Source organism: Hoplias malabaricus, chromosome 3 (assembly GCF_029633855.1).
Source record: "Hoplias malabaricus isolate fHopMal1 chromosome 3, fHopMal1.hap1, whole genome shotgun sequence".
In the NCBI taxonomy this organism is placed as follows: domain Eukaryota; kingdom Metazoa; phylum Chordata; class Actinopteri; order Characiformes; family Erythrinidae; genus Hoplias; species Hoplias malabaricus.
Genome location: NC_089802.1, coordinates 10,414,881 through 10,442,789, shown reverse-complemented (window position 1 = coordinate 10,442,789; position 27,909 = coordinate 10,414,881). Strand labels below are relative to the sequence as shown.

Genomic DNA, 27,909 nt, shown 5'->3' with positions numbered 1-27,909 from the left:
GGATGGGAGCGTCCCATTCTTCTTTTTTTTCTTTCTCTCTCTTTCTGGCTTTCTTTTTGATTGATTTATTGTTTTCTTTCGCACTTTTATGCGCTTTCTTCTCTGCTGCCTCACTCTCAAGCGTGTTTCCTTTTTACCCAGTGATCTGCTCATTCGCACTTTACAGTTGTGAGAGGAAGCGATGCTATCAGGCTTGCACTCGCAGTCTCAGGCCCCCTCTCCGCCCCAAAGCCCCACTCATGACACTTGTTTACTTGGGGAGAGATGAAGGGAGTGATGAAAGCGAAGCTTCCTCAACAGAAAATTGGCTGCCGACAGTCGCCCTGATTTTCCCCCTCCCCCTCAGGAGTATAACTGCTGCTCTCTAAATTACGGCTGTCTCAGAGCTTGGCGCTAACGCTGGTGGCTTGACAAGTGCTTTGCTCTGATCTGATGCCATGCAGGCTGTGAAGAACACTTCCGCTATTGTGATTCTTATCGTGGTGCCTCTTGCTGCCAGGCACACCTTTTTCAGCAAGTGCAGAACGTTGGTTGTTCGCGCAGTGGCATGCAGGGCTCTGACTTTTGATGCAGTGTTGAGTAAGTGAGTTTGCTTATATTTGTGATTTCTCCAGCTTTATTCACACCTTTGATGAATTGAGATATGAGCCTTACGGTGTGTAATGTTTTTGTATGATGCTGTGATGGTTTTACTGCCCCTTGTGGGCTATTTCTCTTGCTCACATGTCTGCTTGTAGAACAAAGGAGGTCATATTTGTTCTCTAAAATATCCCTGTGCCTGCTCGGTTTTGCTGCTATTTTTGTTCCTCGCTTTCACAGCCCCTTAACTGCAGGTTTTTTTTTTTTTTCCCCACCTCCCTATCTCTGGAACATGGTGATGGATGGGCAACACTTTGCGAACCAGTTCTCTTGCACTGACACTGAATAACCTCATGTATGTTTTATTTGTCTTCCCTTAGGATGGTTCTCCTTATGGCCTCTAAACCGGCATTAATCGCTTTCAAAACGTAGCCCTTACCTTGCCTACATATTGCTTTCCACTTCCAGTCCACTCCTCCAAGAGAAAGAAACTATTCCACATCCAGCCACGTTTAGTGCGGTGAAGTGTCCTTCCGTTCCTTTCGGCCGTGCTAATTCCAGGCACAGGGCGAATCAGGGCACAGCTCCACTCTGAGATGGACAGCAGCAGAAGCAAGACGAGCTTATTGGTTATCATTGTATCCCAATCGCTCCTGGAGAGTCCTTGATAAGGAATCAATTAAGGAATTGAGTGTTGTATGAGAAATACAGCTGAATGCAAATGGCGACAGAAAGGGGCATCTTATCCTCAGTCTCCTTTTCTCCTCTCGTCTTCAGGCCTAGGAGAAGACAAGAAAACGATTGATGAGGCACAAAGTTAAGCATAATGCCACATTTCTTCCCCCTTCCCCTTGAAGTCGGCCTAAGATAACAGTAATTGAATAACCCTACGCTGACACAGCAGATCAGTCAGTAGAAGCTCTGTGGATATAGGTAAACAAATGCACAAACCGAGCTGCCCTTTGCATTAATAACAATGAGTGACCAGTGTTTAGACCACTTAGTCAGCACTAAGCTTACTTAAACCTTCATTTAGTCTTTCCCTGAAGGTGTGGAGTACACAGCAGTAGATGAAAAGTCTATAACAAATTGCAGCGCTCTGCCCAAACTTCTAATTATGGTAAACAGTAGACAGAGCAGACGGCTTAGCTAAACCTGCAATGGCTCAATGAAGCACAGTGTCCTCCAGGACCACTCCTGATAGGTAATTTAGGCAGCGCATACATAATTTATGGGTTTTTGGCACTTAATCCTAATAAATCTTCCTTCCCTCATTCCATGGGAGCCCAGTTTCAAGGAAAATGCAGAAGGCCAAAGTGCCAAGCTGGCCTGACAGGCATTTATTAGCCACTGTATCTCTAGGGGGATCACAAGCAAATGAGGAGCAGATTCATAATATTGTGTCGTTCTTGTTCACCGATCTGAATCAACAAGAGAAAGAGGGGAGAATAAAAAGGCACAATGTCATTGGAGGCATTTAGAAGAACAAAGCCGATTCGTCTTTTTTGTCTATGAACAAATTAGCACTATGGTTCCATCCGACGTGACTGAAGCAGTGCATGTAAAAGGACATTATCTTATGAGAGCGAGGGAAATAATTTAGTTAATGAGATACAGATGAAACTGGGCATTATTCACGAGGCAGCGGTTTGAAAGTATGCCGAATGCTGTAATTTGTGGAATCACTGACTTTGCTGATGTCGGTAATGAATTCACGCAGGCCCAGCATGGGAAGGCCTCTGTGGGGCTCAGACATACGCTTCACGCATCTCAGGGTTAGAGAGCTGGGGAAAACTTTGACATTCAAAACCTCTGTAGCTGCCTTCATGAATAAAACATAAAATACGCGTAAAAAATAATGGTCAAGATTTCATATATGGTATTGCATGTGATATAGCTAGAGTGAAGTGTGGAGTCAGTCTCCATATGTATGATGAGTGACACATTCATTGTTCATAAGGTCAAGCCTATGACATTGCATCCCGGAAAGTAATGTAAAGCTGCCATAGAGAGGTCTGCTTATGCTTATTCTCTGACCTTGCTAGATGCACAGTAGGTTTAATATAGACTCACTTTCCTTATTGCTAGTGTTATATTGAGCTGGACATCCATCCATCATGCGGAGTGACCACCCTTGAGGTGTGATGGATTTGATGGGTTCCCATGACAAGCACTACACACACGATCATACCTCAAGGACATTTGTGTGTGTGAATGCAATCCATCATTCGACACTTCAGTTCTCTTATTCCTGAATGTGTACATATTTGCGCCCTCCAGCAACACTTTATAAAGTCCCCCTCCAGCTGTCAATTAAAGAGTGTCTGTTCATCAAAACGTAGAAAATACTCTCCTAATTGCCATAAAGGTGCCTTAGATGTGAGTCTGTCTACACCATCCCTCCATTCAGTACTCACAGATATATGAATATGCAATTAGCTCCTGCCTCTATTTCCACCCACCCCTCCACTGCTCACCTGGAAAGTCATCCCGTGTAAGTCGATGGGATTGTTTCCGTAGGTTTGTTATGTATGAAACCCTTTCTTAATTTGGATTTTTCAGCTTGTTACTGGAAAAATGTCTGCGTTTTTTCCCTGATGTCCTCTGAGACAATAACAGGCTGAATTACCTACTGTTTTTCACTGAACTCTGCAGTCGTCTGATAATTTTAATCCTGTCTGGATGAAAATCTCTGTGTTTTAACAGGCAGATCTCATCTCACATGGGGTTAAATAGTAGTTTGAGCTCTGTACTTAGCATCTGAGCTTGCTTTTTCATAGATACGTCCAGAAAGTACTTTCAGAGCAGTGAAACAATATGAGAATTACAGAGTTACTGAACCAGTTACTTGTTGTAGGTGTTTAAAGTTCTCCAGACTTCACCTGGGAGTGTGTTATTAGTAGAGTGAGGGTGGGGCATCACGCAGGCTGATAAAAGAAGAGATTATAACGACAGCAGGAGGAATATAGTGTTACTTTTATATTCTGGTATATTCAAATGCACATTTTTTATAGTGTTTAGTCAGTCTCTCATGTGACAATGCAATATAATTCAGGAACAAGAAACTCTCTTTTCCTCTAGTTTTTCTTTGCCATCCAAACAAGGGAGAGTGTAAAATATTGGTTACTTTAACAGGAAGGATTAATTTCAGGTCGTGGCACATTTCAGTGAGGAATTTGTTGCAGTCAGCCACATATACATTATTGAGATCAGGTACTGTTATAGATGATTAATCCTTTGTCACAAATCCTCTCCAATGGGGGGTGATCCCGTACTCCAGAGAGTGAATATTCAATTTTAAACCACTGAGTGCATAATATCCCTTTGTCCAGTGCTTGACATTGGGCATGGCGATGTTTGGGTCATGTGTAGCTGCTTCAGTGTGCAGTTTCATTGTGTTCTTTTTCTGTAAACATTGTACAACTATCAGCCCAGTTTTATGTGTGTGTCCACTAGTCTTTGCAGATGAATGAATGATAATGACACATATGTAGCACTTTTAGAGATATGCAAATCCAGCATCCACCTGGATAACGTGGCACCACTCAATCCGTATTAGTACACTCACCACACCTCATCTGTGGGTTAGAGAGGGGACAAGAGGGCATATATTCAGTGTCTGTAACAGACTCAGGGTCGCAGTGCCAACCCGGAGTCACTGAGTAAAAGGCGTGAACACATCCTGAAGGGGGCGCCAGTCCTTACAATAGGGCATAATAAAGCCAGTTGAAAATTGGGATGGTCAGGACACCAGAGGTGACAGAAGTGGCAGGTTTAGCTGGACATTGGTGTGATACTCCTACTCTTTTCAGGGAAATGCCCACGGACCTTATGTGATCCCAGAGAATCAGGACCTTGGTTTTATGTCTCTTCTGAATAATGGTGCCCTTGCACGATTGGCTCCACACACAGCTCTGGACACACCACATGGACAATGCACCCATTTGGCCACACCTACACCAATTGCAGCAGCTGCCAAAGCTTCCCAGTATTGGCCTGGCCCAAACCTGTTTGGGTTCTGTGGATTTGCATATTCTGGTGTTCAGGTGCATTGGCTGGTGGCATATTAATAAATACACCATTTTGATATGGTGTAGGTGTATCTGGTATCACTTGTCATATCACTTACCATGTTTTTTGCTTTGCCATGTTTTTTAGTGCCACACCCCCTGTCATGTGACATGTGTTTACAATTGTTTCTGATTTTTTATTTTTTTATTTTATTTTTATTTTTTTAACATATTCAAGACTTAAGCTTGAGTCTGATGCTGATTGTTCATTTTCTTTGAACTTCATGAAGTCCATGTTTCAAGATTCTCTCTCTAGGTTGTTTTCCTTGTTTGTGTAAATAGTCGTTAAACACTTAAGATTAAGTTTCTGCTTCCTTGTCTCCCTCTCTCTGTCTTTCATCAGTGTGACAATGCCACTCAATATTTCTGTTAAAGCCCCTGAGAACCCAAATCTGAAATTTCTTTCTAATTAAGTTAATCTGACTCCTGAGGGCCCACAATGTAGATGTACAAATGATTCCTTTTGAAAGTCTTCCAAATAAATGTCTTCTGTATTTCATGAGCATGGCTCACTTCTCAATGTAGAACGTGTTTTGGTTAAATGGGCAAAATTTTATTTAAGCTTTCCCTGAAAAGTCACAAAGCTAACATGGCTCCGCCTTCTCTTCAAGGCATGAATTGGCATTAAATCCCAGCCACATATGAGGCTTACACTGGCAGTTTCTCAGTGTGTTCTTGTTATTAAGTTCTCATCTCCTTCCTTGACATCATCTTCCACTTCGGAAATTACATTCCAATACTCAGACACAAACCAACACCAAGAATGGTTAATGGTTTGTGACTTGCCAGTGAGAACGACCTGAAAGTCCCATTGGTCACTGCGGCATATTTGCTCTTATAAAGTTTCTTTATAAGAAGGTTCTTCTGAAGAACACAAGCCCATTGTGTTCATGGTATTAAGAAACAGCCACTGACTAAAATAGTCACTCATTTTGAGGCTTGCCCTGGGTAAAACTAGTTGTTTTTTGAGGCTCAAACAGAGTCTGAGTGAAACCAACATCTTCTCCGCTGCTCACATGAGCCTCATACCGAGTAAAATCAGCTCTTGTTTTGCCGTCCGTGCTGGCTTCAGAGCTCAAAGTCATTCTAAAGCTCATTAATAATCAATAATAATCAAGCTAAAGCTCATCGGTAGGTTCGTACACATAGGGCTGTAAAATCCAGGACCTCCCTGTATGTGCCGTTATGTTGTGTATCTGTAAATGGACTAGTAAATCGATGGCAGAGATCAAAACCTCAGTAAACCTTAAAGATCTGAAATCACAACTGCAATTTAAAGTAAAAAATAATCTAAAAAAAAAAGCTTCCCTGTTTGTTTGTTCTCCAGAGATAGTGCTGTCAGTTATGTTCATTGCATACAACCCCAACTCCAGTGAAGTTGGGACGTTGTTTAAAACATAAAAACAGAATACGATGATTTGCAAATGCTTTTCAACGTATATTCAATTGAATACACTACAAAGACAAGATATTTAATGTATAAATGGATACACTTCATTGTTTTTTTTTGGAAATTAAGGAGGCCTGCAACACGTTCCAAAAGAGCTGGAACAGGGGCAACTAAAGACTAGGAAAGTTGAGGAAGGCTCAAATAAGACCTGTATGGAACATTCCACTGTTGAACAGGTTATTTGGAAACATGTGTGTCATGATTGGGTATAAAGGAGTATCCCCTAAGGGCTCAGTCATTCACAAGCAAGGATGGTGCGAGGTTCACCACTTTGTGAGCAACTGCATGAGCAAATCGTCCATCAGTTTAAGAACATGGTTTCTCAGTGTACAATTACAAGGAATTTAGGGATTTCATCATGTACAGTCCATAATATCATCAACAGATTCAGAGAATCTGGAGAAATCTCTGCAAGTAAGCAGCAAGGCTGAAAACCAACATTGATTGCCTGTGACCTTCGATCCCTCAGGTGGCACTGCATTAAAAACCAACATCATTCTGCAACGAATATTACCACATGGGCTCAGGAACACTTCAGAAAACCTTTGTCAGTGAACACAGTTCATCGCTCCATCTACAAGTGCAAGTTTAAACTCTACCATGCAAAGTTCAAAAGCCAGCATCTCTGATGGTATGGGGGTGTGTTAGTGCCCATGGCATGGGTAACTTGCACATCTATGAAGGCACCTTTAATGCTGAAATGCACATACAGGTTTTGGAGCAACATATGCTGCCATCCAAGCAACGGATCTTCTTTAGGGACGTCCCTGCTTATTTCAGCAAGGCAGTGCCAAGACACATTCTACGCGTGTTACAACAGTGTGGCTTCATAGTACAAGAGTGCGGGTACTAGACTGGCCTGCCTACAATCCAGACCTGTCTCCCATTGAAAATGTGTAGTGCATTATGATGCGCAAAATGCGACAATGGAGACCCTGGACTGTTGAGCAACTGAGACTGTACATCAAGCAAGAATGGGAAAGAATTCCACCTACAAAGCTTCAACAATTAGTGTCCTCAGTTCCCTATTTATTGAGTGTTGTTAAAAGGAAAGGTGATGTAACACAGTGGTAAACATGCCCTTGTCCCAACTTTTTTGGAACGTGTTGCAGACCTCAAATTCAAAATGAGTGAATAATTGCAAAAAAAAACAAAAAACAAAAAACAAAAAAAAAAAACAATAATATTTATCCGTTTGAACATTAAATATCTTGTCTTTGTAGTGTTTTTAATTGAATATAAGTTGCAAAGGATTTGCAAATCATCATATTCTGATTTTATTTAGGTTTTACACAATGTCCCAACTTCATTGGAATTGGGGTTGTATTTAGATCACACACACTCTTCTCTTATAGAGGGCTGGTGAGAGCTTTTTTATTTTTTGCTGAATGCATAACACCAGAGAAAAATATATAGTTTATCCAAATGTGTTCTTATGGGCTTTAAATCAAGTGTTCTAGAGATGGGATTGGAACACATCCCTCCAATGGCTGGGGACCGTCAACAAAATCTGAACCATGGTTCTTCATATTAGGTCAGAACTAGAAAATGACTATTTTGTGTGTGTGTGTGTGTCTGTGTATTTATTTTTTAAAATCTATTAATTAATTTATTTAAAGAAGAGTACAGAAAAGTCATTCTAATTTGCACCGACACATCGTCGCTGTCCAGTAGACAACATGCATCTCCATTTTTACCAATTTTTTTTTTGTTTACTACATTGTTTGAACACAGCAGGAAGCCTGTTTCCACAAAATAAAATAATTTTTAAAAAGGCACCAATTTTTATTTTTCATTAATATGCAAGTGGCTATCTAAATATTTTGAGATAAAATCTCATTATTTTGAGATACTAAGTCAAAATATTGATAGAGCAAATTGCATATTAATGAAAAATAAAAATTGGTACTTTTTTGTATTATTTCATGTGGCAGAAACAGGCTTCCATACAGCAGCTATCCTTCACATTATTTGACCATTTCATGATAAATGGACCAGTAGAAATCCTGCAAAATTGCTTTTTGCATTGACTTGAAAATTATGAAGGTTATTATTTTTGGAGAAACATGTTTTTCAGTGACAATGTATATTGTTAAATATGTTAACATGGCCTTAAATGTTACATATAAGGATAAGTGTGTGTATGTGTGTGTGTATTACATATATACTGTACATACTACTCGTGTCATGATACCAGAAATTCATTTGTCGGTACCAAGACCACAAGTTCTATGATTCATCTTCATTATCTGTAAGCGCTTATCCAGTTCAGGGTTGCAGTGGGTCCAGAGCCTACCTGGAATTATTGGGCGCAAGGTGGGAATAAACACTGGAGGGGGCGCCAGTCCTTCACAGGGCAACACACTCACTCACACCTACGGACACTTGAGTTGCCAATCCACATACCAACATGTGTTTTTGGACTGTGGGAGGAAACCGGAGCACCCGGAGGAAACCCACGCGGACACAGGGAGAACACACCAACTCCTCACAGACAGTCACCTGGAGCGGGAATCGATCCCACAACTTCCAGGAGCTGTGTGACTGTGACACTACCTGCTGTGCCACCGTGCCACCCAGTTCTATGATTCTTTATACCAATTTTGAAACCACAGCAAAAAATAAACCAATGAAACAAACGCATGTCGACATAAATTCTTTTATTTATTTATCTTTTTATCTTTGTTTTGTTTACTCTTGTTTCTAACCCAGCACTCTACCCCTTTGAAGGCCAGATGTGTTGAGAGGCGGGAGCTACAGCCTGATTGACTGCAGAACGAGACAAGCTCCTCACACCCCCTCCTGAATTTAAATGGGAGAAAGATAGCTAGAGAAAGAAATCTAAGCTTTGTAAACATGTTATAATCGTTTATTGACGTTTGTGTCGTCTCTTGTGGTGTCTGGGTCTGTTAAGCTCTGAAACCGAATGCGCTCTGCTAAAGCATGCTATGTTTGAGCCTAAGCTACACGGGGATCATATTTTAACTGTTTTTTTCATTTGTTGTAATTTTTTTGTTTACCTTTTGCCATTACTCTTAACACAAACATGAGGATTACTAACAAACGGTTTGATGGAAAGTCACAAATTTGGTTTCATTTTGAAGGGGACAGGTAAGCGTTGGTATGATTTGTTTGTGTGTGAGTCACTTCTGGGATGTTCAGGCTTCGTGAGGCAGCGGTTTTATTTGACAATTGGAGTCAAACGCAAAATATTTCCATACGTAACTTTTTTTCTTCTTTTTTTTCTTTTTCAACCAGTCGCAACACACCTTTTGCTTCTCTAGTCGACGCTATTCCTTGTATTGGTGTTGTTTTAGCGTTCTCTATTATTAGCCTGAAGGCTTATTATGGTGACCTTGTGTGGTCTGGAAGGTCGTTGAACCCTTCAGTACCTCAAGTACCGTATCGATATAAGAATTTTGGTATCGATTTGGTACAGAAGTATCGGTTATTGTTACATCGCTACTGCACTCTGCTATTTAAAGAATCACTGCTCTGTGAACTAGTGCCCTGTGTTAATTTTAAGCAGACATACGAAGCTCTGCTTACTTAAGCATGGTGACATGGAGACATCACGGTGTGCATCACACACACTGTCTGAGAAGCTTTGGGGTAGTCGTCTTAAGAAAAAGTGCTGTGCACATAGCCAGTTCTGCTGAGAAAGTGTTGACATTGCTGTCATGTAATGTGACTGTTTAGAGGATGTGGTTTGTGGAAGGGTCCAGATAGGAGATTATATGGTTGTGTGGAGATTGGCTGACTCACAGGGTGCCAATAAGCCATAAGCTGATAAAGTTTTCTCTCTCCCTCTCTCTCTCTCTCTTTTTTTCCCCATGTTCTCCTTCTTATTGGCCTCACTCAGAGTTGAGCTCTGCCACAGCGATGACAAGCGCATTCTGGAGAAACCGCGGAAAACGTTTGCGGCAATTAAAGCATGGTGATTCTTGTGATTGCATTTTCTAATTATCATTCAAGGCTGTCCTTGAGTTTTAATAGCATTCTGGATATTAATCTTTGATGCAGCATGCCTATTAAGCATTAAACCAGCGTATCTTTTTAAAATTCCACTTACTGCCCTGCAAAAGGGGAGGGGGGCCTGGAGAGGCCTGCAAAAGGGAAAAAAAATATCTCCTCACCAGATGTTCAGGACTTCCGCTTAATTATCTCAACTTGATTAGTGTATTAAAAGTCCACAGTGTATTAAAAAGTTGTTTATGAAGAAAGGCGTCAGTGTTGGAGGCTCTCACTTTATATGAAAATAATAATAAGAGCTAAAAAAGGAGGCAAAGAGTAAGTGTTCTGATTTGGAGCCTCACTTGTCCCATTATTTAGGCTTAAGTTGTGTATGGGTAGGTTTGTGTGTGTGTGTGTGCAAAAGTGCTTGGATCGGGCACTGCTTGGTGATTTATCTTTAATGAGGATGTAAGAAGAATGCAGTGTATTTGGCTGTTTTAGTGGCCAAACCAACGGTTTCTCCATTGGGAGTTTGTGTCTATTGGGTCTATAGAGATGACTGCAGTGTCACAACACATTAGACTAAGCCAAAGGGTATAATAGCAGGAGGACACACACAAACACACAAGTTTGTTTCTATACAGTCTAAGTATCTTCCTTTATTATCTGTTACTGCTAATCCAGTTCAGGGACTCACTGGGAGCAAGGCAGGAACACACTCTGTAGGGGGCGCCAGTTCTTTGCAGGGCGACACTCTCACATTCACTCACACCTACGGACACTTTTGAGTCACCAATCCACCTACCAATGTGTGTTTTCGGACCGTGGGAGGAAACCGGAGCACCCGGAGGAAACCCACACAGACACAGGGAGAACACACCAAACTCCTCACAGACAGTCACCCGGAGTGGGGCTCAAACCCACAACCTCCAGGTTCCTGGAGCTGTGTGACAGCAACACAAATATATATTTTAGCACCACTGATGCATTGTCAGGGGATATTTCAGATGACATTAATATATCACTGAGAATGAGAAGGATATTAATTGCAAAATGATTTCTACAAATGTTTCCAGAAGTCAGAAAATGGCACCACTAACAGCCACACAAGACTCGACACACCCACAGCTGTTACTACCTTAAGCTATCTCCTTTTCAGACAAAGGAAAATCAGGTTGTTTTTCTTTTCTTTTACTCTGAGAAGAAACCTTAACACTCGAGGTCTGAAAAAAAGGTGCAGCTGCCTAGAAGCCTTGATGGAGAAAAAGAAATTGTCAAAAATTATCAAACAAAGAAGGCTGGTGTCCCCAGAACAATGGCTCCAGATCCCAGACCTCATTATCAGTGCCAAGGGTTTGGGATTTCTTGGCTTGATAGAAGAAGAAAATACAACCATCAAGAGGGAACTTCAGAGTTTGGGGGGGAATTACCTGCAGGTGTTTTTTTTTTTTTTAAATGAGGCAAAGGATGGACTTATAAAAACATAATAATAATTAATAGCTATTTTTAATTAAAGTTAGGTGGTCTCTGATATTTGCACGGAACACACACACACATTTTTTTTTTATTGGACAGTGACGATATATATATATATATAATAATGTGTGTGTATATAGCTCCAAAATAGAACTTCACAGAACTGTACAGGAGGAAAAAAAAAACTTAATTTTCAAAGGAAGTCATTTGAGCAATTTTGGAGCATTTTTATTGGTCCATTCATTGTGAACTTATACACAACATGAAGGACACAAAATGAAGATTCCTGCCACAATATATAATTAGTCTACTTAGTCAGTAAGGAAAAAAAAACACCAGGTGACTTGCCAGTTCAGTTTAAAAGACAATAAAATCTGTAGCGCGTCAAGAAGGCACTTTGCAGCAAAATGGTCCTGACGTTCCAGGATTCGCTGGTCTTTCACAGGATTTGCAGCAATTTAGGACAGGCTCAGATTTAGGCAGGAGGATGTACAGAACAAACACTTTCATACAGACACACAGAGAGAGAGAGAGAGAGAGAGAGAGAGAGAGAGAGAGAGAGAGAGAGAGAGAGACTGGGTAGTAAGTTAGGGGAGTTCAATGGCTGTGCCCTGGCTAGCTAGACTCTGTCTTTGTAATTGCAGTAGTTCTGTCTACGAGGCACTGCTCTATTTCTCCAGAGACTTATAAAATCAGTCTGGAGCAGGAGCCTCTACTGGGAATACATTTCCCATAGTCCTGCACAGGCTTGTTTGCTCATCCCCACCTACACCCTCTCTCTCTCTCTCTCTCTCTCTCTCTCTCTCTCTCTCTCTCTCTCTCTCAGTATTCCCCCATATTGTACTGCCCCAGACATGGATCATTTAGGGAATCTGGGCTAGATCTGTCCATGCCTGGCTCGCAGCTGACTGATGGTTGTAGGCATATGTGGGCTAGTGCCGTCTGTGTGCACACATTAATTTTACACATTGCCTTTGGAGGAAAGTTTTTCTTTTTCTTTTTCTTTTTTCCCCCCGTTCACCCCCCCCCACCTCCCCACGCCGCTTCTTGTCTACCTTCCCTGTGACCTTGACGTAACTCCAACGCAGAGGATGGAAAATGGATTTGAAGCTCTGATGGGATTGAGCGGCAAGGCGGATTGAGGAAAGGAGAGGGAAGGGAAGCAAGGAGGAGACGGCTAGGAAAACCATGGCTGGGATGAGCTATGGACTGCATACGGTATAAAAGATTGAAGCACTGCCTGAAGTCTTCCAGATAAAGCTCTGTGATATCTCCAAGCGCACCTGCACTGTGCCCAGAGCTGCGGGCCTAAGGATTAACAGAGCTGGAATGTTTGATCCAGTGCAAAATATACTACAGCTGACCCAGTCCACCTCCACATTTATCTAGATACAAGCCGGCCTGTTGATCCGTGTGTGTGTGTGTGTGTGTGTGTGTGTGTGTGGAGGAGAATGAAAGGCACAGAGAAGAGTGAGAGAGACAGAAAAAAGAAAGCGTGGAAGGTGATCAGGAGGGGAGTTCTGTAGAAACAGTCGCATGGCTGTGTGCAGTAGTTGAAAATTCGACCACTTGGTGGAGCTCACCATCTCTCATACAGACCTACAGAGCATCACAATCATAGATATTCTCTCTCTCTCTCTCTCTCTCTCTCTCTCTCTCTCACGCCTTTCTGAAACAAACTACTTCTGCTTTCTGACCCCCCCCCCTTCATTTTTTATGCTGCTGTTTTCTTTCTCTCTCCTAATATTGACTGTGTAATGTAAATGATAATTGCGTTGACGGGACACTAATTAAGATGCTCTGTGTCTGGCAAATGGCTTTGTAATGTTTCTTCTCCTTTCACCATCCACTGAGGACTCTTCCATTGAAATCCATTTAAAATCTCAACAAAAGTTACTCTTGGCTTATGGAGCGATTCCGAGTCGCAGACTTAAGCAATGTCTGCTTGAACGAGCCTTGTCAAATTTAACCCTGGGTAAGTAGCAGAAAGGTTTGCTGCAAATCGCTCCGTGTTTGGATGTGATGTACATGTATCTGCAGAAGTGAGAGTGAGAACGGTGCTTGAGCTCAGTGCACTTTAGAAAAGGCACAACGAGGCTTTTACACTCGACAGTGATGAGTTTCCCACATTTGTAGGTCGTTTGTTGTGGGAGATTAATGGTCACACTGATGACCCACTGAAGTGAGTGCATGAAGATATATCTGCAGGAACGTATATAGTGTTGGAATTAATTTCAGTGTAAAACAGCTTATATAAAGGGAATGTAAATGTGTTTACAATTATAATAATTCTGTATCAAAATATATTTTATAGTGATGAAGAAATTAGAAATAGATTGTAATTATATATAATATATATTATATACAATATACAACATCCAGCACAGTGTGGATTCTGTATGAGTGACTGAGAGAAAGTGAACCAGAAAGGAAAAATATTTTAATATTTCATAAATACATAAAACAACAGATTCAATAAGATTCCACTCCAAAGCCCATACTCTCTCTCTCTCTCTCTCTCTCGCTCTCTCTCTCTCTCTCTCTCTCTCTCTGTGTCACTCAGTCTCTCTCACTCACTCTCTCTCACACAGCATTTATTATCTGACCTGGGGCCAGGCAGGGAAACAGTGGACAGATGACACACAGGTCGCAGTAATAATCGGCTTACCGGAATCACGCGAAAGCATTTGTGTAATTGGAGAATTCCTATCAGAATAATTCTTAGAGAACGTTACTGAAGCAAGCAAAATTTTCGTTATCAGCCTGTGACAAGCTGTTTGAAGTTCCTTGACTGATTTTTCTCTTTTTTTTTTTTTTTTCTTTTAGGACATTCAAAACCTTTCAAAGCATGGATTTGCATTTCTGCCTTCCATTTTTGGGTTGTCTTCAAGGACATTAAGTCAGCTCAATCAAAGTTAAAATGTGCGAAGACCAGAAAAAAAAAAGCTGCATGAGCATTTGCATATGAATATAAATCAAATATTATGTAAATGTGTCCAGTGCGGAAGTGTTGAGATATCTCCAGTTGTTTTAGGGGAAAAAACAAACAACTGCAACACCTTTCTGTGCAGCTGCCCTCTCCAAGTTAGACAACAGTAAACCTGCAGTGTATAAACAGTTAGTACATTTTGTTTTCTAAAGCAGTTTCAGTTAAAAAACAAAATAAAAAAACCAAACAAACAACAACAAATAAAGAAAAGCCCAAACACCACCACCTGTATCAGCCCAGACAGACGTTCCTAAACTCTAAACTGAGGTAACAAGGCAGTGGAAGGAGACTTTGTACATCCAAGAGAGCTAGAACATGCACTAATCAAGCACTCCCACAAATCGTATCCCGTGTTCATCAGAGAATTTCTCCAGATTTCTCAGCGAAACTATTACTCTCAGCCCAAAGAATCAAAAAGAATAATTCACCCACTCACATTCTTGTCTCGCGCTTCAATGCTGGTTGCTCTCAGTTGCTTCAGATCCTTCTTTGGCAAAACTTTAATCAAATATCTCCCCCTGGTTTAAAGTGATGTATATCTCCACGGCGACTGTGGACGTCCTGGTCTACAGGGCACATCTGTCTTAATGATAACCTTTAGATTCGGAGGACGCGGGAGGAATTACGTACATGGCTGCACTCTTTCAGGAAGCTCCTATCATCCGCCTGAGAGCGAGAGCTAGAGAGTGTGTGAGAGTGAGCGAGAGAGAGGGAGAGAGAGGGAGGAGGGATGAAGAGAGAGAGGGAGGGAGAGAGAGAGAGAGAGAGGTTTTACCTTCAGTTTTCATGCTCCGTTGCTGATCTATGCGTTAGCAGGCATGCTGCTGTGTCCCTCTTTAGCAAAGCCAAGCACTCTCTGCTCTGTCACCTTTACATCCCCTGCCTGAGTACGCTCTGAGAGTGTGCGCTTGTGTGTGTGGAAGGGTGCATGAGGGCAAGTGTGTGTGAGAGAGAGAGAGAGAGCGAAAGAGAGAGAATCTCTTCTTTCCAATGCATGTCTCTCTGTGTCACCATCTCATCATTGCTTGCTTTAATTTGCTCTGTTTTATTCAGCACTTGTTCACTCGTGTTTTCTTTTTGCATTTGCTTTGCTTTTCTGCCACTTTCTGGTCTTTTATTTCTTTATTTTTCTTTCTTTTTTTTCCCTATTTGCTACTCTTTATGCGTGCTTACTTTCTCTACTGAAATGTTGTCTCTCTCCAATTCTTTTTCGTCCCTTCATTTTTTTCATACATTTTTTCCCACATTACAGACACACTGGCTTTTTGCCTCTGTTTTGTGCATACAGAAAGGCTTTCTCTCTCTCCCCCTCTCCCTCTCTCCCTCTCTCGCTCAGTTGCTGTCAGGGAAAAAGACGAGAAAAAAGAGGGAGAGAGAGAGAGCGCGCATGAAGACTCTGCTCATGATTGGCTGCCACTCAGAAGTCCCCAGTAAAAGACAACAGCAAAAAAAAGAGAGAGAGAGAGAGAGAGAGAGAGAGAGAGAGAGAGAGAGAGAGAGAGAGAGAGAGAGAGAGAGAGAAGAAGAAAGAGGAGGGGTTATGAGAGCCTTTAGTCCCCTGGAGCTGCGGTTTTGACTTAGCTTTGCCACAGAGCACAGTGGGGGTGAAAGGATACATAAAGACCGGCACTCGGTGGTTAGGCTAGAAACAGCAAAGCAGAGAGTGGAGAGATGCAGAGAGTGGAGAGATACAGAAAGAGAGAGAGGGAGAGAGGGCAGAGAATAAAGGAGAAGGGGACAAAGGAAAAAGCACACAAGCAATAGATGGCAGTAACGATCCATTGCTAAAAGGCATTCCATGATGGATGGACCCGTTGATGCTTGATGTCTAAAGCAATCTAAGCGCAATCTAATCCACCTTCAATGACAGCAGGATGAAGGAGAAAGGGCCCATAAGATGTAAATCAGCTGCAGCAGAGACGGGACTGAGCCTGAGGAATGAGCGAGGGCTCACTCTGGCCTTCTCTTTGGGAGTTGGCTCATTTCTTTAGAGGACAGAGTTTTCTGGCATTGTGTTTAGCCTGCTTGATGCTGTCATTACCGTCTCCCCTTACCTCCCGTACACACATACATCACAGCCTGCAGCAACAAGAGAAAGTGAAGGAGCTTTCATATTTCAGCCTGGAGAAAGGGCCGAGTCATAGCAGAGCCATCTGATGCTTTTGGTGTACTTTGTGAAATATTTAAATAAATAAGATATTAAGAGAATGTGAGTCTGTGTGTGAGAGAATGAGACGGGGGAAAGTAATGTGATCACGATCTAAAACGAGGAGGAATTCTTCAGTGATGAACGTAGCACAGGCTTGATACGGAGGGTCTCTGAATATTTTATCAGCCGAGTCTCTGGTGACTTGTTGCCCCGAATGCTTTATCCATGCGTATCAAGCAGAATGGATTTACTGTGCTTGCCCCATCTGAAAATTATCCAACTAAATTAACAAATTAGCAGATAAGAGTGAATGAATGAATGTGGGAAGATTCCTCAATGCAAAGTAATGCAAAGTCTAATTAACTTTGCCTGTGGCTTGCTGTTTTGGCAAATCTTTATCCTTAGAAGTTTTGTGTGTGTGTGTCTAAGTAACTCTTTGTGTGGACCAAATATCTCCAGGGAATGGGAAGCCTGGAATTGTTGATGCTTTGGAGCTATTTGGCTGGTTGTATTTATAAAAAAAAAAAAAAGTAATACAAAAAAAGTAAAAGCTCAAAATTTCCTTTGGGCTTTGAAGTTAATCTCAGGATGTGGTTAGGTGTGTACACAACGGAAGCAAATCTCAAGTTTCTGTCGTGCATGTTTCAGTCAAACCTTGAATACAAGTCTGAGTTGGATAATGTAACAGAATCAATAGCAACTGTTCTCCTCCAAGCGTGTTGAGCTTTACAATGACACCTTTTGGAAACAAAATGAATGTTCTTCCTAATGCATTTTAATCAGATCATTCAGGTTTCCTCTCAGATGGTGATCACAAGGGGATCAATGGGGATTGTCTTTATACAGGTGCTTAAGATCACTTGAGCTTCTCATCGTTGAGACCAGTTGAAGGAACCCTATCAGTCATTACAGCATTCTGTGGGGTCTGAGTAGAAATGCAGTGAGGAAACCACTCAGTGTGTGCTGCAGATACCAAACTGGAACCAAGTGAGAGGGAGTAAAAGGTCAGAAGCTTCAGGATTGTTGTGTAAGTTTGATTTAAAGCTATCTCACTAATAGGAGACTCAAAGAATATTCTTTGGTTCCACAAGAGGTCAGTCATTTCTCCTTAAAATCAGCAAATCTAGAGGAAAATGTCTGGAATGTTGTGTCCTGGTTGGCACATGTTTTATAATATTGTCTGATGATGATATTCTGATGTTGTTTGCTTTTTGTTCGACTGCCAACAGATACTCTCACTTCCTCACAGCTCCGGGGTCTCTGGCTCCTGGGATCCATCTCTGTGTCAGTGAGGGTTTCCTTCAGATTCACCAATTTCCTCCCACAGTCTAAAAACATGTGGGCAGGCATTTTCCACAGATATGAGTCGTGCTGAGAAATTAATCCAAAATTAATCAAAATCGACGTTCAGAACATCTAATCGACATGATCTTGTCTATATATAATTATGCCTTTAATGTCACACTACTACAGTGTAGTCACATGATTCTGCCCCATCTGCAGCATGGTGGAGAACCTAAACGCTGAGACTGACCGAGCAGCTTGAGGAGCTTGTACCAAAGAAAAACACAGCATCTGTGGTTTGGACGTGCTGTGTTTTGACTAGAGTTACGACACTGAACAAAAAGAGGTCAATTTTAAACACTGAGAAAAAACGACCAAAGCGACCAAAGCTGAAATCACACACTAAATATAAAAAGTGCTCAGAAAACAAGAGAGTAACAAGCTCAGAGCAACATTAGAAAAAATATCCCAGCTTTAATACTGGAGCAGATTTATAGTACAAGCCTTGTCACTGAACAGTGAGAGTCAAGAATGCAAAAAAAAATAAAAAATCATTAATTGTATACATTGTAAAATGTACAGTTAATTGTGATATTGATGTGTGCTAATATCGCCCAGCACTACATATGAGGTATGGACCTGTCCAAGGTATGTTCTTGCTCGGCACCGTTGACTCAATGTAGGCAACACACCACTGCAGTCTTGATCACTGAGGCAGATACAGAATGTGAATGAAATAATGAATAGCAGCGTAACAGAAAACCATGCAGAATCTTAACTTCCAAACCTCATGAAGTTCTTTTTAGGGATGTCTCAGGCTAATCTCAAAGATCAGTGTGATCTCTATTGTATTGGCTTTATTGAACTAGGTCTTAAGTCCGATCCTCTGTTTACCTCTAGGCGGTAAGCTCACACTCCCTCCTCTTTCTCGTCATGACCAATGTGAACATTCCCTCCAGCAGCAGTGTTTCTAAACGTTCTTGTGGTCCAACGCTGCTGGACATCTTAGTCAGGCATCATCAAAAAATTCTTTTTAGTCACTACGTTTTTTGTTTGTTTGTTTTGTTTACTCTTTTTTTTTCTAACCCAGTACTCTACCCTTTAAATGCCAGATGTGTTGGGAGGTGGGAGATTCACCCTGATTGGCTGTAGAACAAGACAAACTCATCGCACCCCTCCTGTATTAACATGCTCTCAATGGGAGAAAGGCTGCTAGTGATAGAAATCTAAGCTTTGAAAACACGTTTATTGTCTTGCTTATTTTTTGGTGAGCTTGTGGCTGCCAAATAAAACCGTTTGTGTATCGTCTCTTGCAGTTTCTGGGTATGTTAGGCGCTGAAGCATGCTGTGTTTGTCCCCCAACTTGGGTGTGCATCGCAATAACATGGCCCGTGATTGGTCTACAGATTTAATTGGAAAGCAGAGAGCCTAGGATACACATGGATCATAGTTTAATTGTTTTTTAAAATTTGTTGTACTTTTTTATAAACCTTTTACAGTTACTCTTTACACAAACATGAGGATTACTAACAGACTGATGGAAAGTCACAAATTTTGAAGGGCACAGCCTCAGGTAAGCGCTGGTATGATTTATTTGTGTGTGAGTCACTTCTGGGATGTTCGGGTTCATGAGGGAGCGGTTCTGTTTGACTGTCAAAGTCAAACGCAAAATATTTCCATGCATAATTTTTGCTTTTTTTTCCAACATGTTGCAATGGACCTTTTGCTTCTCTGGCCAATGCCATTCCTTGTGTTGGTGTTGTTTTAGCTTTCTCTGCTTATTATGGTGACCTCATATGGTCTGGGACATCTGTGAGCCCTTCAGTACCTCTCAAACCACAGGACACAAGAACTGTATCCCTTCCAGAATTTTGATATTGACTTGGTACTGAAGTATCGGTTCTTGTGACATATCTACTTCAAAGTGGTGTTGAGATGGTGTTACTCGTTTTGAAATGTTACTGTTGCAATACTGCACTAGGTGGAATTGATGAGCTGTTTACACATTTTGTTTAATTTGTTATAAAAAATATGCAGCAGCTTGGGTGCAGGCAATTTCTTTCTTAATGCAATATATTCAGTGTCAAGAAGATACACTGGGCTGACTTTAATAACTAGAATGTACTTGTAGTGTGCACTGCGTAACTGTATTATTTAGTAAAGTATCAGATTGGGACTCTGTATTTGCGGATACTAAATATTAAAAGCCTCGGATCGGGACATCACTAGTTCTTTGTGTTCACTGCTACTGAAATAATGAAAACTGTCATCAGAGTTGACGGTGGTGGATTTCAGTGGAGAAACTAGTAAAACCTCTTGAGTTGGCTCTTATTGTTCTTTGGAGGTCTTACAGAAAACATAATAAACAGTTTTCCGTAGTGCAGGGTTCTTTTTCAACTTTCCTAATTTTTGTTTTTAACATTCATGAAGTGGCAGCGGTGAGTGATACTTTAATATATTTCCCTTGTCAGAAATCGTGTGATTGTAAAGCCTGTAGGGCTCTTAGAGGTGGCACATGGGTGAACAAAAGCAAATTACAAGCTTTCAGCATTAGCTGTGTAATGACATGCTTGACTGGCACTTGCTCATAACTTTGTGACTAGAGCAGGCTCTCACTGCAAACAAGTTTTAAACAAGTGGTTTAATTTTCAGTTTAAACAGCTGTATACTGTGCTCTTTTGCAGCCGTTGTTGAGCATGGCACAATGCCCATGTCCACCCCGTCCCTTGCACAGACTGCTTGTAAAGGCTGTGGTGGTTTGCACACAAAAATACATGGAAAGTGACATATATTTTGAAGAAGAATTGATACAGTTTTTTTGTATAGTTTAAATAAGTAATTCGTACATCAGACATTCCTACAAGGTAGGAACACACCCTGGAACCCACCCAGCCCATCACGGTACACCACACACTCGCACATTCAGTCACAGCTATGGGCATTTTTACATGGTCCATCTATGGGTTTTTGGAGTGTTGGGGGACAGCAGAGCACCCAAAGGAAGCCCACATAGACATGGGGAGAACACGGCAATCTCTTCACCCACAGTCCACTCAGGTAGGTTTTGAACCCACAACCATGTGACAGTGACACCACCTATTGCGCCACTGAACCCATGTTTTCACTGGTTTGATAGCCCATAAATGGCTTATCTGGTTGAGGGGGATTCATGTTGTAGAAACAGATTCATTAAAAAAAGTCACACAGCCTTTATTTCTGCAGCATCCATCTGTAGAATCTGTAATGTGTTTTAAGTGGTTTCAGTGTATTTATATTTTTCTCTGAAGTGCAACAAAAGCATCATCTCCTCCTTTTATTATTATTTTTTTTGTGTGTAATCCTTTGTGAGATTTCCAATTTGGCTTGTATTTCTCTTGAGGACCATGCATTTGTTTCTTCTGGTGACCACTGCTGACTCATTGCTGCTGTTTTTTGCCATTTTAGTTGTAAAATTGTACATAAGATAAGTAATTTTCACATGGGAACCCCAGGACTTGTATGGCACCACATCTTTTGCTATTCAAGATTTTGGCACCAGGACTGGCATCACGCCAGTGGAAAAGTGCTATCAGGTGTTTGCTGTGCTTGAAACACTGCTTTGATAACATCCATTACTGCTAAACATAAGCATGGTTGAATATCGGGCAAATTTTGCCCATTAGTGAGTTTTAAAGACGTCCACAGTATAAAGGCTCCAGAGAGAACACATGCTCTTCGAGGTTGTCAAAGTGTTTTTGACACTGACATTAATCTTAATGTAGATTTTAAACGTAATTTAGACTATAATGTTAAGTTAATAGATTTTAAATGAAGTGAGATATGACATAAGCCATGAGTTTTTAAACATAACTTCACATTATTCCTCCACAGAATACATTCCTCCTGAATGGCTGCTATTAACTTCAAGGTTGAGCTGAAAGTTTTGTTCCCTTCACCTGGGCGCTTAAACACACCGCTTTAAAATGAGCGTGCCACCTCGGATTGTTGATGATCCACTGTCAGGCCTTGAGTTTAATATAACTCTACTCTATCAGTTTATTTTTTTCTGTTAGGAAAAGAAGAAAAAGCATAGTTGTGGAGATGGTAGCCTCATTCCACAACTGGAAATGAAGAATGGAAACAGACACAATTTAATTCTCTCATCCAATCAAATCTATTCCAAAAGTATTCGCTTGTCCAGTTCAAGGTCAAAGTAGCCACGATTTTTTCTAACACAATATTTTCTCCCTAACTCTATTTTCACATTACACTGGGACACTGTTGGGCTTAATCTTTCTAAGCTGGACCTGTTCTTATTGGCTGCGTGTTGAGCTGCTAGGGAGCTCTTTTGTTAAATAAACATTCTCCATAATCACGGCAATGCAGGGACAAAACAAATAACAGCAACTTGTTAAAAATGCATTAAAGCGCACACAAAAGCTTACCTGTCTATTCATCAAAAATCCAGTTTACTATATGGTTTGTGAAATAGTCTTTCAGTATTATTGAAAGGGAAACATGATTTTGTTTTCTACTTAAAGGCCTTCAAAACGAGCAGAAATTGCATTTCATGGCTAGTGTAGAAACGTGTTAATTATCTTGCCTCTACGGCTCTTTTTTTGTGGTGTAATGTCACATCCATATGCTCCATAATTCATATTGTTGCTCAAGGCATGTGAGCATGTTTTAGTCTGTGTGCTTCATGGCTCTCCCTAGATCAACAACTGTTTGTGCCTTGTGTGTGTGTGTGTGTGTGTGTGTGTGTGTGTGTGTGTGTGTGTGTCCTACAGTTCAGACATAAGTAATAGCATCATGTTAATTATAACCAAAGGGGGGCAATGTTGAGCTGAGGTTCCTGTTTCACTGGACTGAATTTCTTTCTAAAAATAACTGAGTAAAAGGAATCATCAACAAACAAATATATTGAAACAGGAGGCACTGTGTGGCAAACAAAGTTATGCATGTGCCCTGGCACAAGATTAATACATATCATAGAAAGATCATTGGCAAGGTATTAATGTGATTTATTACCCCCTCCCTGCTTTTCACCCCAACACACACACACACACACACACACACACACTGACAAACTCTGCTTTCATATGCAGGAAGGTTATGCATCGACTCTGTATTTCATCTTCATGCTGCTGATAGCAGATTGTAAATGTGATGAGTAATGCTGAGGGTTAAAAAGTCTCCAGACGCACACTTGCTCTCTCTCTCACTCACACACACACACACAAGCTGTACATCATTCTAAATCCTCCATTTGGCTTCAGCCTGAAACCCTGTCCAGATTGAACCTCTGAGTCCTGAGAGGAAGAGCGATGCTTTACCCTTTTTTAACCTCTTCTTGACAGATGATTTCTGTGTTTGTTCTCATGTTGAGAAGTGGTACTTGGAACTTAAGATGTTGTAGTTGTCATCAACAATAAACAAAATAACTTGTTTCGCCTCATGGCTCATTGAACACACTTGAACTTTAAATCAATACATGTGTCAAATGCCATCCATTAGCTAGGACTCCCCCAATCATTTGGGACGAAGGCAAACACATTCTTCCTCTGAGACGTGTGGCAACAATTTATTTTCAAGTTTCTGGTAAAACATAGGGCAGGTATCATTCTGTGAGGGCCAACTTAGACAGGGTGAGACCATTTGTGCTTTCATAGATTCCCAAACTGCCATTGCCAAGGCATCACCTGGGTTTCAACTTTATTTTAATTTCTGTTTGCTGATAATTTTGAGTCCTTAATGATGGAACGCAATTTATCTTCAGGGTTTTTTAATAACGTGTCTAAGAATCTCTTTCTTTGACAGGGAAGGTCAGTTGACCAAATACACACTGGCCATGAGGCAGATGTCATGAAATCTACTGAATCGTACTGCTTCAAAGAACACTTGAAAAACTTGAAAAAGATGATTAGATGATTTTCAGAACATCACACACTTTTTTCTTTCTTTTTCAGTCTTCCAAATATATCTTGCTTTGAAAGATTCATTATTGTCACAGCTTGCAGTGAGAGTAGCTGGTTGCTAAAATGTTTTCTGTGGGACTGATAAAACTGCTACATTAAAGCGAATACACATAGATGTGCAGAGAGCCAGTCAAAAAGCAACTGACAGAATTCCGATAGCTGTGGCCAACTAAGCCTGTTGTAGATATCAGACAACCAAGTAGAAATCTGGAGAAGGAGCATCAGAGGCTGAAACTAGATATCTCTTGTCTTTTTGAAATATTGAATACAGACATAATTGAACCTATAATGAACTAAATGACATTACATGTACACTACATTTAAATAGTATTGCAGTAGTACTAGATTTAGCAAGAATGGTAATGGTAGCAGCAAGGGCGTAGGAGTGAGTTTGGTATTAGCACCCTCAACATACCCCAAATATTACCTAATTATAAGCTGATGGTGGTATATTATTATTCATTTATTCATTCATTCATTATCTGTAAGCGCTTATCCAATACAGGGTCGCGGTGTGTCCAGAGCCTACCTGGAATCATTGGGCGCAAAGCGGGAATACACCCTGGAGGGGGCGCCAGTCCTTCACAGGGCAACACAGACACACACACACTCACACTTTCATTCACACACTCACACCTACAGACACTTTTGAGCTAATCCACCTACCAGTTTTTGGACTGTGGGAGGAAACCAGAGCACCTGGAGGAAACCCACGCGGACACAGGGAGAACACACCAACTCCTCACAGACAGTCACCCGGAGCGATTATTATTATTATTATTATTTTTATTTATTTATTTTTACATACTATTTGGTGCAGCAGTATGCAGGTTGGGACACAGCTGTGTTTCCCTTACAAGACTTTATATACAAGCCACTTTCATCTTTGTAATTAGCCATCATTGTTGTGCTCATCTGTTGTGCTCTTGTTACTGACCTCAAGCCCAGAGCTGGTAAAACTTTATAAACCAGACTGACGAGGTGAATCCAGCCAGCCAGTGAAACTGATGATTGGAGTAGCTATATATTCGAACAGGCACCTTAACAAAGACTGAAAGATGACTCAACTTGTCTGACTTGCTGCCAAAACATGTTAACCTTGGTGGCGCACTTCCAAAATAAAAGTTTGGGAAAAAATAGCATATTTGTTCTCTTTGTCTAATGTTTTTTGAGGAGACAAATGCAGATATTTCCAATTTTGCTGGGGACATATCAACCCCTATCCCCTGTGGTCCCTATGCCAACGGGAAGCAGTAGTGGTAAAAGTATCTACCAAAAGTAGTATCATCAATGACAGTGACAGGCATGGATGTAATATGATGAATAGTAATATGTTGTAAATTATATAATAGTGATGGTAGGAGTAGTAACAGATATTTGACTGGTAGTAGAAATGGTGGTAGCGATAGTTGTAGTCATACTATAGTAATAATAGAAAAGTAGTTGCAGATATTACCAGTATTATCAATAATAATAATATTTGTAGAAAACAAGTGAGAACAATCTGTAATAGAAAGAACTATCATCACCTAAATAGAAGACGATAAATAAATGTCAGTGGTAGTAATATTAGTAGTAATACTAGTGGCAGTAGTAGTAGTAGTTACTATTGGCAGTGGTAGGAATGGCAACTTTTGGTAATAATTGTAATAATAATAGTAGTAGTAATAATGTTAGTAGCTGTAGTAATTAAAACAGTGGTTGTATCTGTTATGAAGACTTGAATAGTGGCACAGTAATGTCATTTGCACAAGGCTGTGATCTGCACAGCCCACAGAGACCAGGATGAAGATATTAAGAAGTTCTGATGCACTGAAGTCTGACGTCTTCGTGAGTAAAATGTACGGTGCGTTAATGAGCTTTTGATCCCAGTCCTGATAGAAATGTGATCAGTGAAATTTGAAGAATAGTTATGACTCTATCCTCTTAAAATAGCTCATTTATTAAGTATAAATTATGTATGTTTGATCAGACAGGCTTCAACTAATACAGAATTCTACTTGTTCGTGATTGTATAATACTGTGGAGGAGAATAGCAGCCTACTACATTCCCAACATTCACACTCATTTTTACACTTTTATTCACCTTTAAGGATTCTGGCTGCAGCCTCTTCTTCAGCGCAGTTAATTCTATTGCATCTCATGCTTAGCACTGCTGCTTCACACCTCCCTCTGCCACTTTTTTATTCTCTCTTTATATGGACTTTCTGAAATGCTCTCTCTATCACTGTCTTAGACTCTTTCACTCGTTCTTTCACGTTTCTCTCTCCCTCTGCCCCCTACTTTGCTTGCTCTGTCTTTGAGTCTCCTTCATTATCCTTTTATCTGGCTTTATTCAATACAGACACGCCAAATACTTTGCACACGCATCTACCTTAATGATGCCTCAGCCAGCAGTTAGTGTTCTCCTCCAAGTGTGTTGTGCTGTTCAGTTATGAACTGTTATTGGCAGTTTGAAAAGAAATTGTGTGTGGAGAGGAGGGAACATGATAGGATTCAGCACTGAGGGAGACCTAGCATGTGGGTAGAACAGGCAATGATTGGAATTGGGGAGAAAATTTGGTCACACAACCTCGTATGTATGGTTCTGTATTGAGGAACAAAAAAATTCAGAAGACTGAACTTAATCATTTGGGTCAAACAATGTAATTTTTTAATCCATGTGGGTTGACTTGATTTGAAATAAGCTGTTTCTTACAATCTCGTGTTCTTGGGAAAATCATCAGAAGCAGCCCAAGTACTGTTCCACAAGTCCACATCTAGCCAAGTACAGTCCAAATACTCGATGTGTTCTTGCTCTGCCCATAATATCGAGGACACACTGGGACGTGACTTCTGTAGACTTGAGAGAGTCAGATATCCCAGAATGCATATTGCACCAACCTCAGCGCAATGCATTTTTTTCACACCACAGAGATGGTGATTCATCAAGTATGCCGGCATTCCAATTACAGAGCGACCACAGCATCCTCGGGAGTTTGTACCACGAATCGAACTCGTCGAGTTTGTACTACCAAGCACGGCAGTTTAAACTTGACGTACTTTGTATTGAGAAACAGCCACAGTCTTCACATTTGTCTTCGGGCAAATTCAGAAAACACAAAGGCTGGTTTCACCTTAAGCTCCTCAAACTCAGGATTCAGTAAAAACATGATTTTTTGATTCTCTGAATACTCTTTATAATATGCTGTCTTTTTTCATTATTTGAGTGTTTGAGTTCTGAGTCTCTTTTTAAAAAGGTTTAAGGGCAAAGTGAAAAAAATAAAAGCCACTGTGCATGAACTCAAATAAAGTAGACCTGGATACCTGGATTTAACTGGATAAAGTTTGACACCTCTCACCTTTTAGGAGCCGTGAGCTTCTTTTCTTTGATAAGACTCTCCCAGCTTCACTCGCATCAGGCTGAGCTGAGATAGTGCTTCTGGAACACCGAGCAAAGGTTTTGTGCTTAATTATATGCCTTGTGTTTGTTACTATGCTTTTAGGCAAATACCAAATTGACACACAAGTGTTTTTCTCTGTTATACGTTTATCTGTTTTGGTGATGCAGATTTGACTCTTAGTTGATTGTTGACATGTTTTTCGAAGTTATAATAACATGAATGGGCTCCACTTTTAAGAAGTGTTTCAGAAGAAGAAGATTATTAAAGGTACAATGTTGTTTCACCAAGAAGAAGCTGTTGTGTTTCCGTGTTTTAAATGCAAGGCTGTATGTGAAGTATCTGTGATTCTTTCACAGTGGTTTATTTGCAGTTCATCCAGTAAGTGTTGCTGATATTTTGCTAATTTATTACAAGTACGTTTAGCAAATTTGCGCCATTCGCTAGTGTTTATCATCCACTTTCACCCTATCCACCTCCGAGCTGCTGCAGCTGTGATGAGGACCAGACGCACAGCTTTCACAGCGCCACAAAAACGCCTCATAAATCTTCCCAGATCTGATAGAACATCAGCTGTGACACACACTTAGCGAGCTACAAGCTCAACAGCAGTACGCCATT

General features: G+C 40.8%; 1 protein-coding gene across 1 annotated transcript in view; it reads right to left on the bottom strand.

Moving 5' to 3' along the window:
* Window positions 1-15,178, bottom strand: part of LOC136691291 (cadherin-10) — a 53,673-nt gene extending 38,495 nt beyond the window's left edge. Inside the window, exons 1-2 of the mRNA XM_066663782.1 lie at window positions 14,955-15,178; window positions 1,019-1,358 (exon numbers count right to left, since the gene is read on the bottom strand). Coding sequence (XP_066519879.1) covers window positions 1,019-1,216 — 198 coding nt within the window. The 5' untranslated portion in view covers window positions 1,217-1,358; window positions 14,955-15,178. The remainder of the gene's footprint in view (window positions 1-1,018; window positions 1,359-14,954) is intronic.
* Between the last annotated feature and the right edge of the window lie 12,731 nt (window positions 15,179-27,909).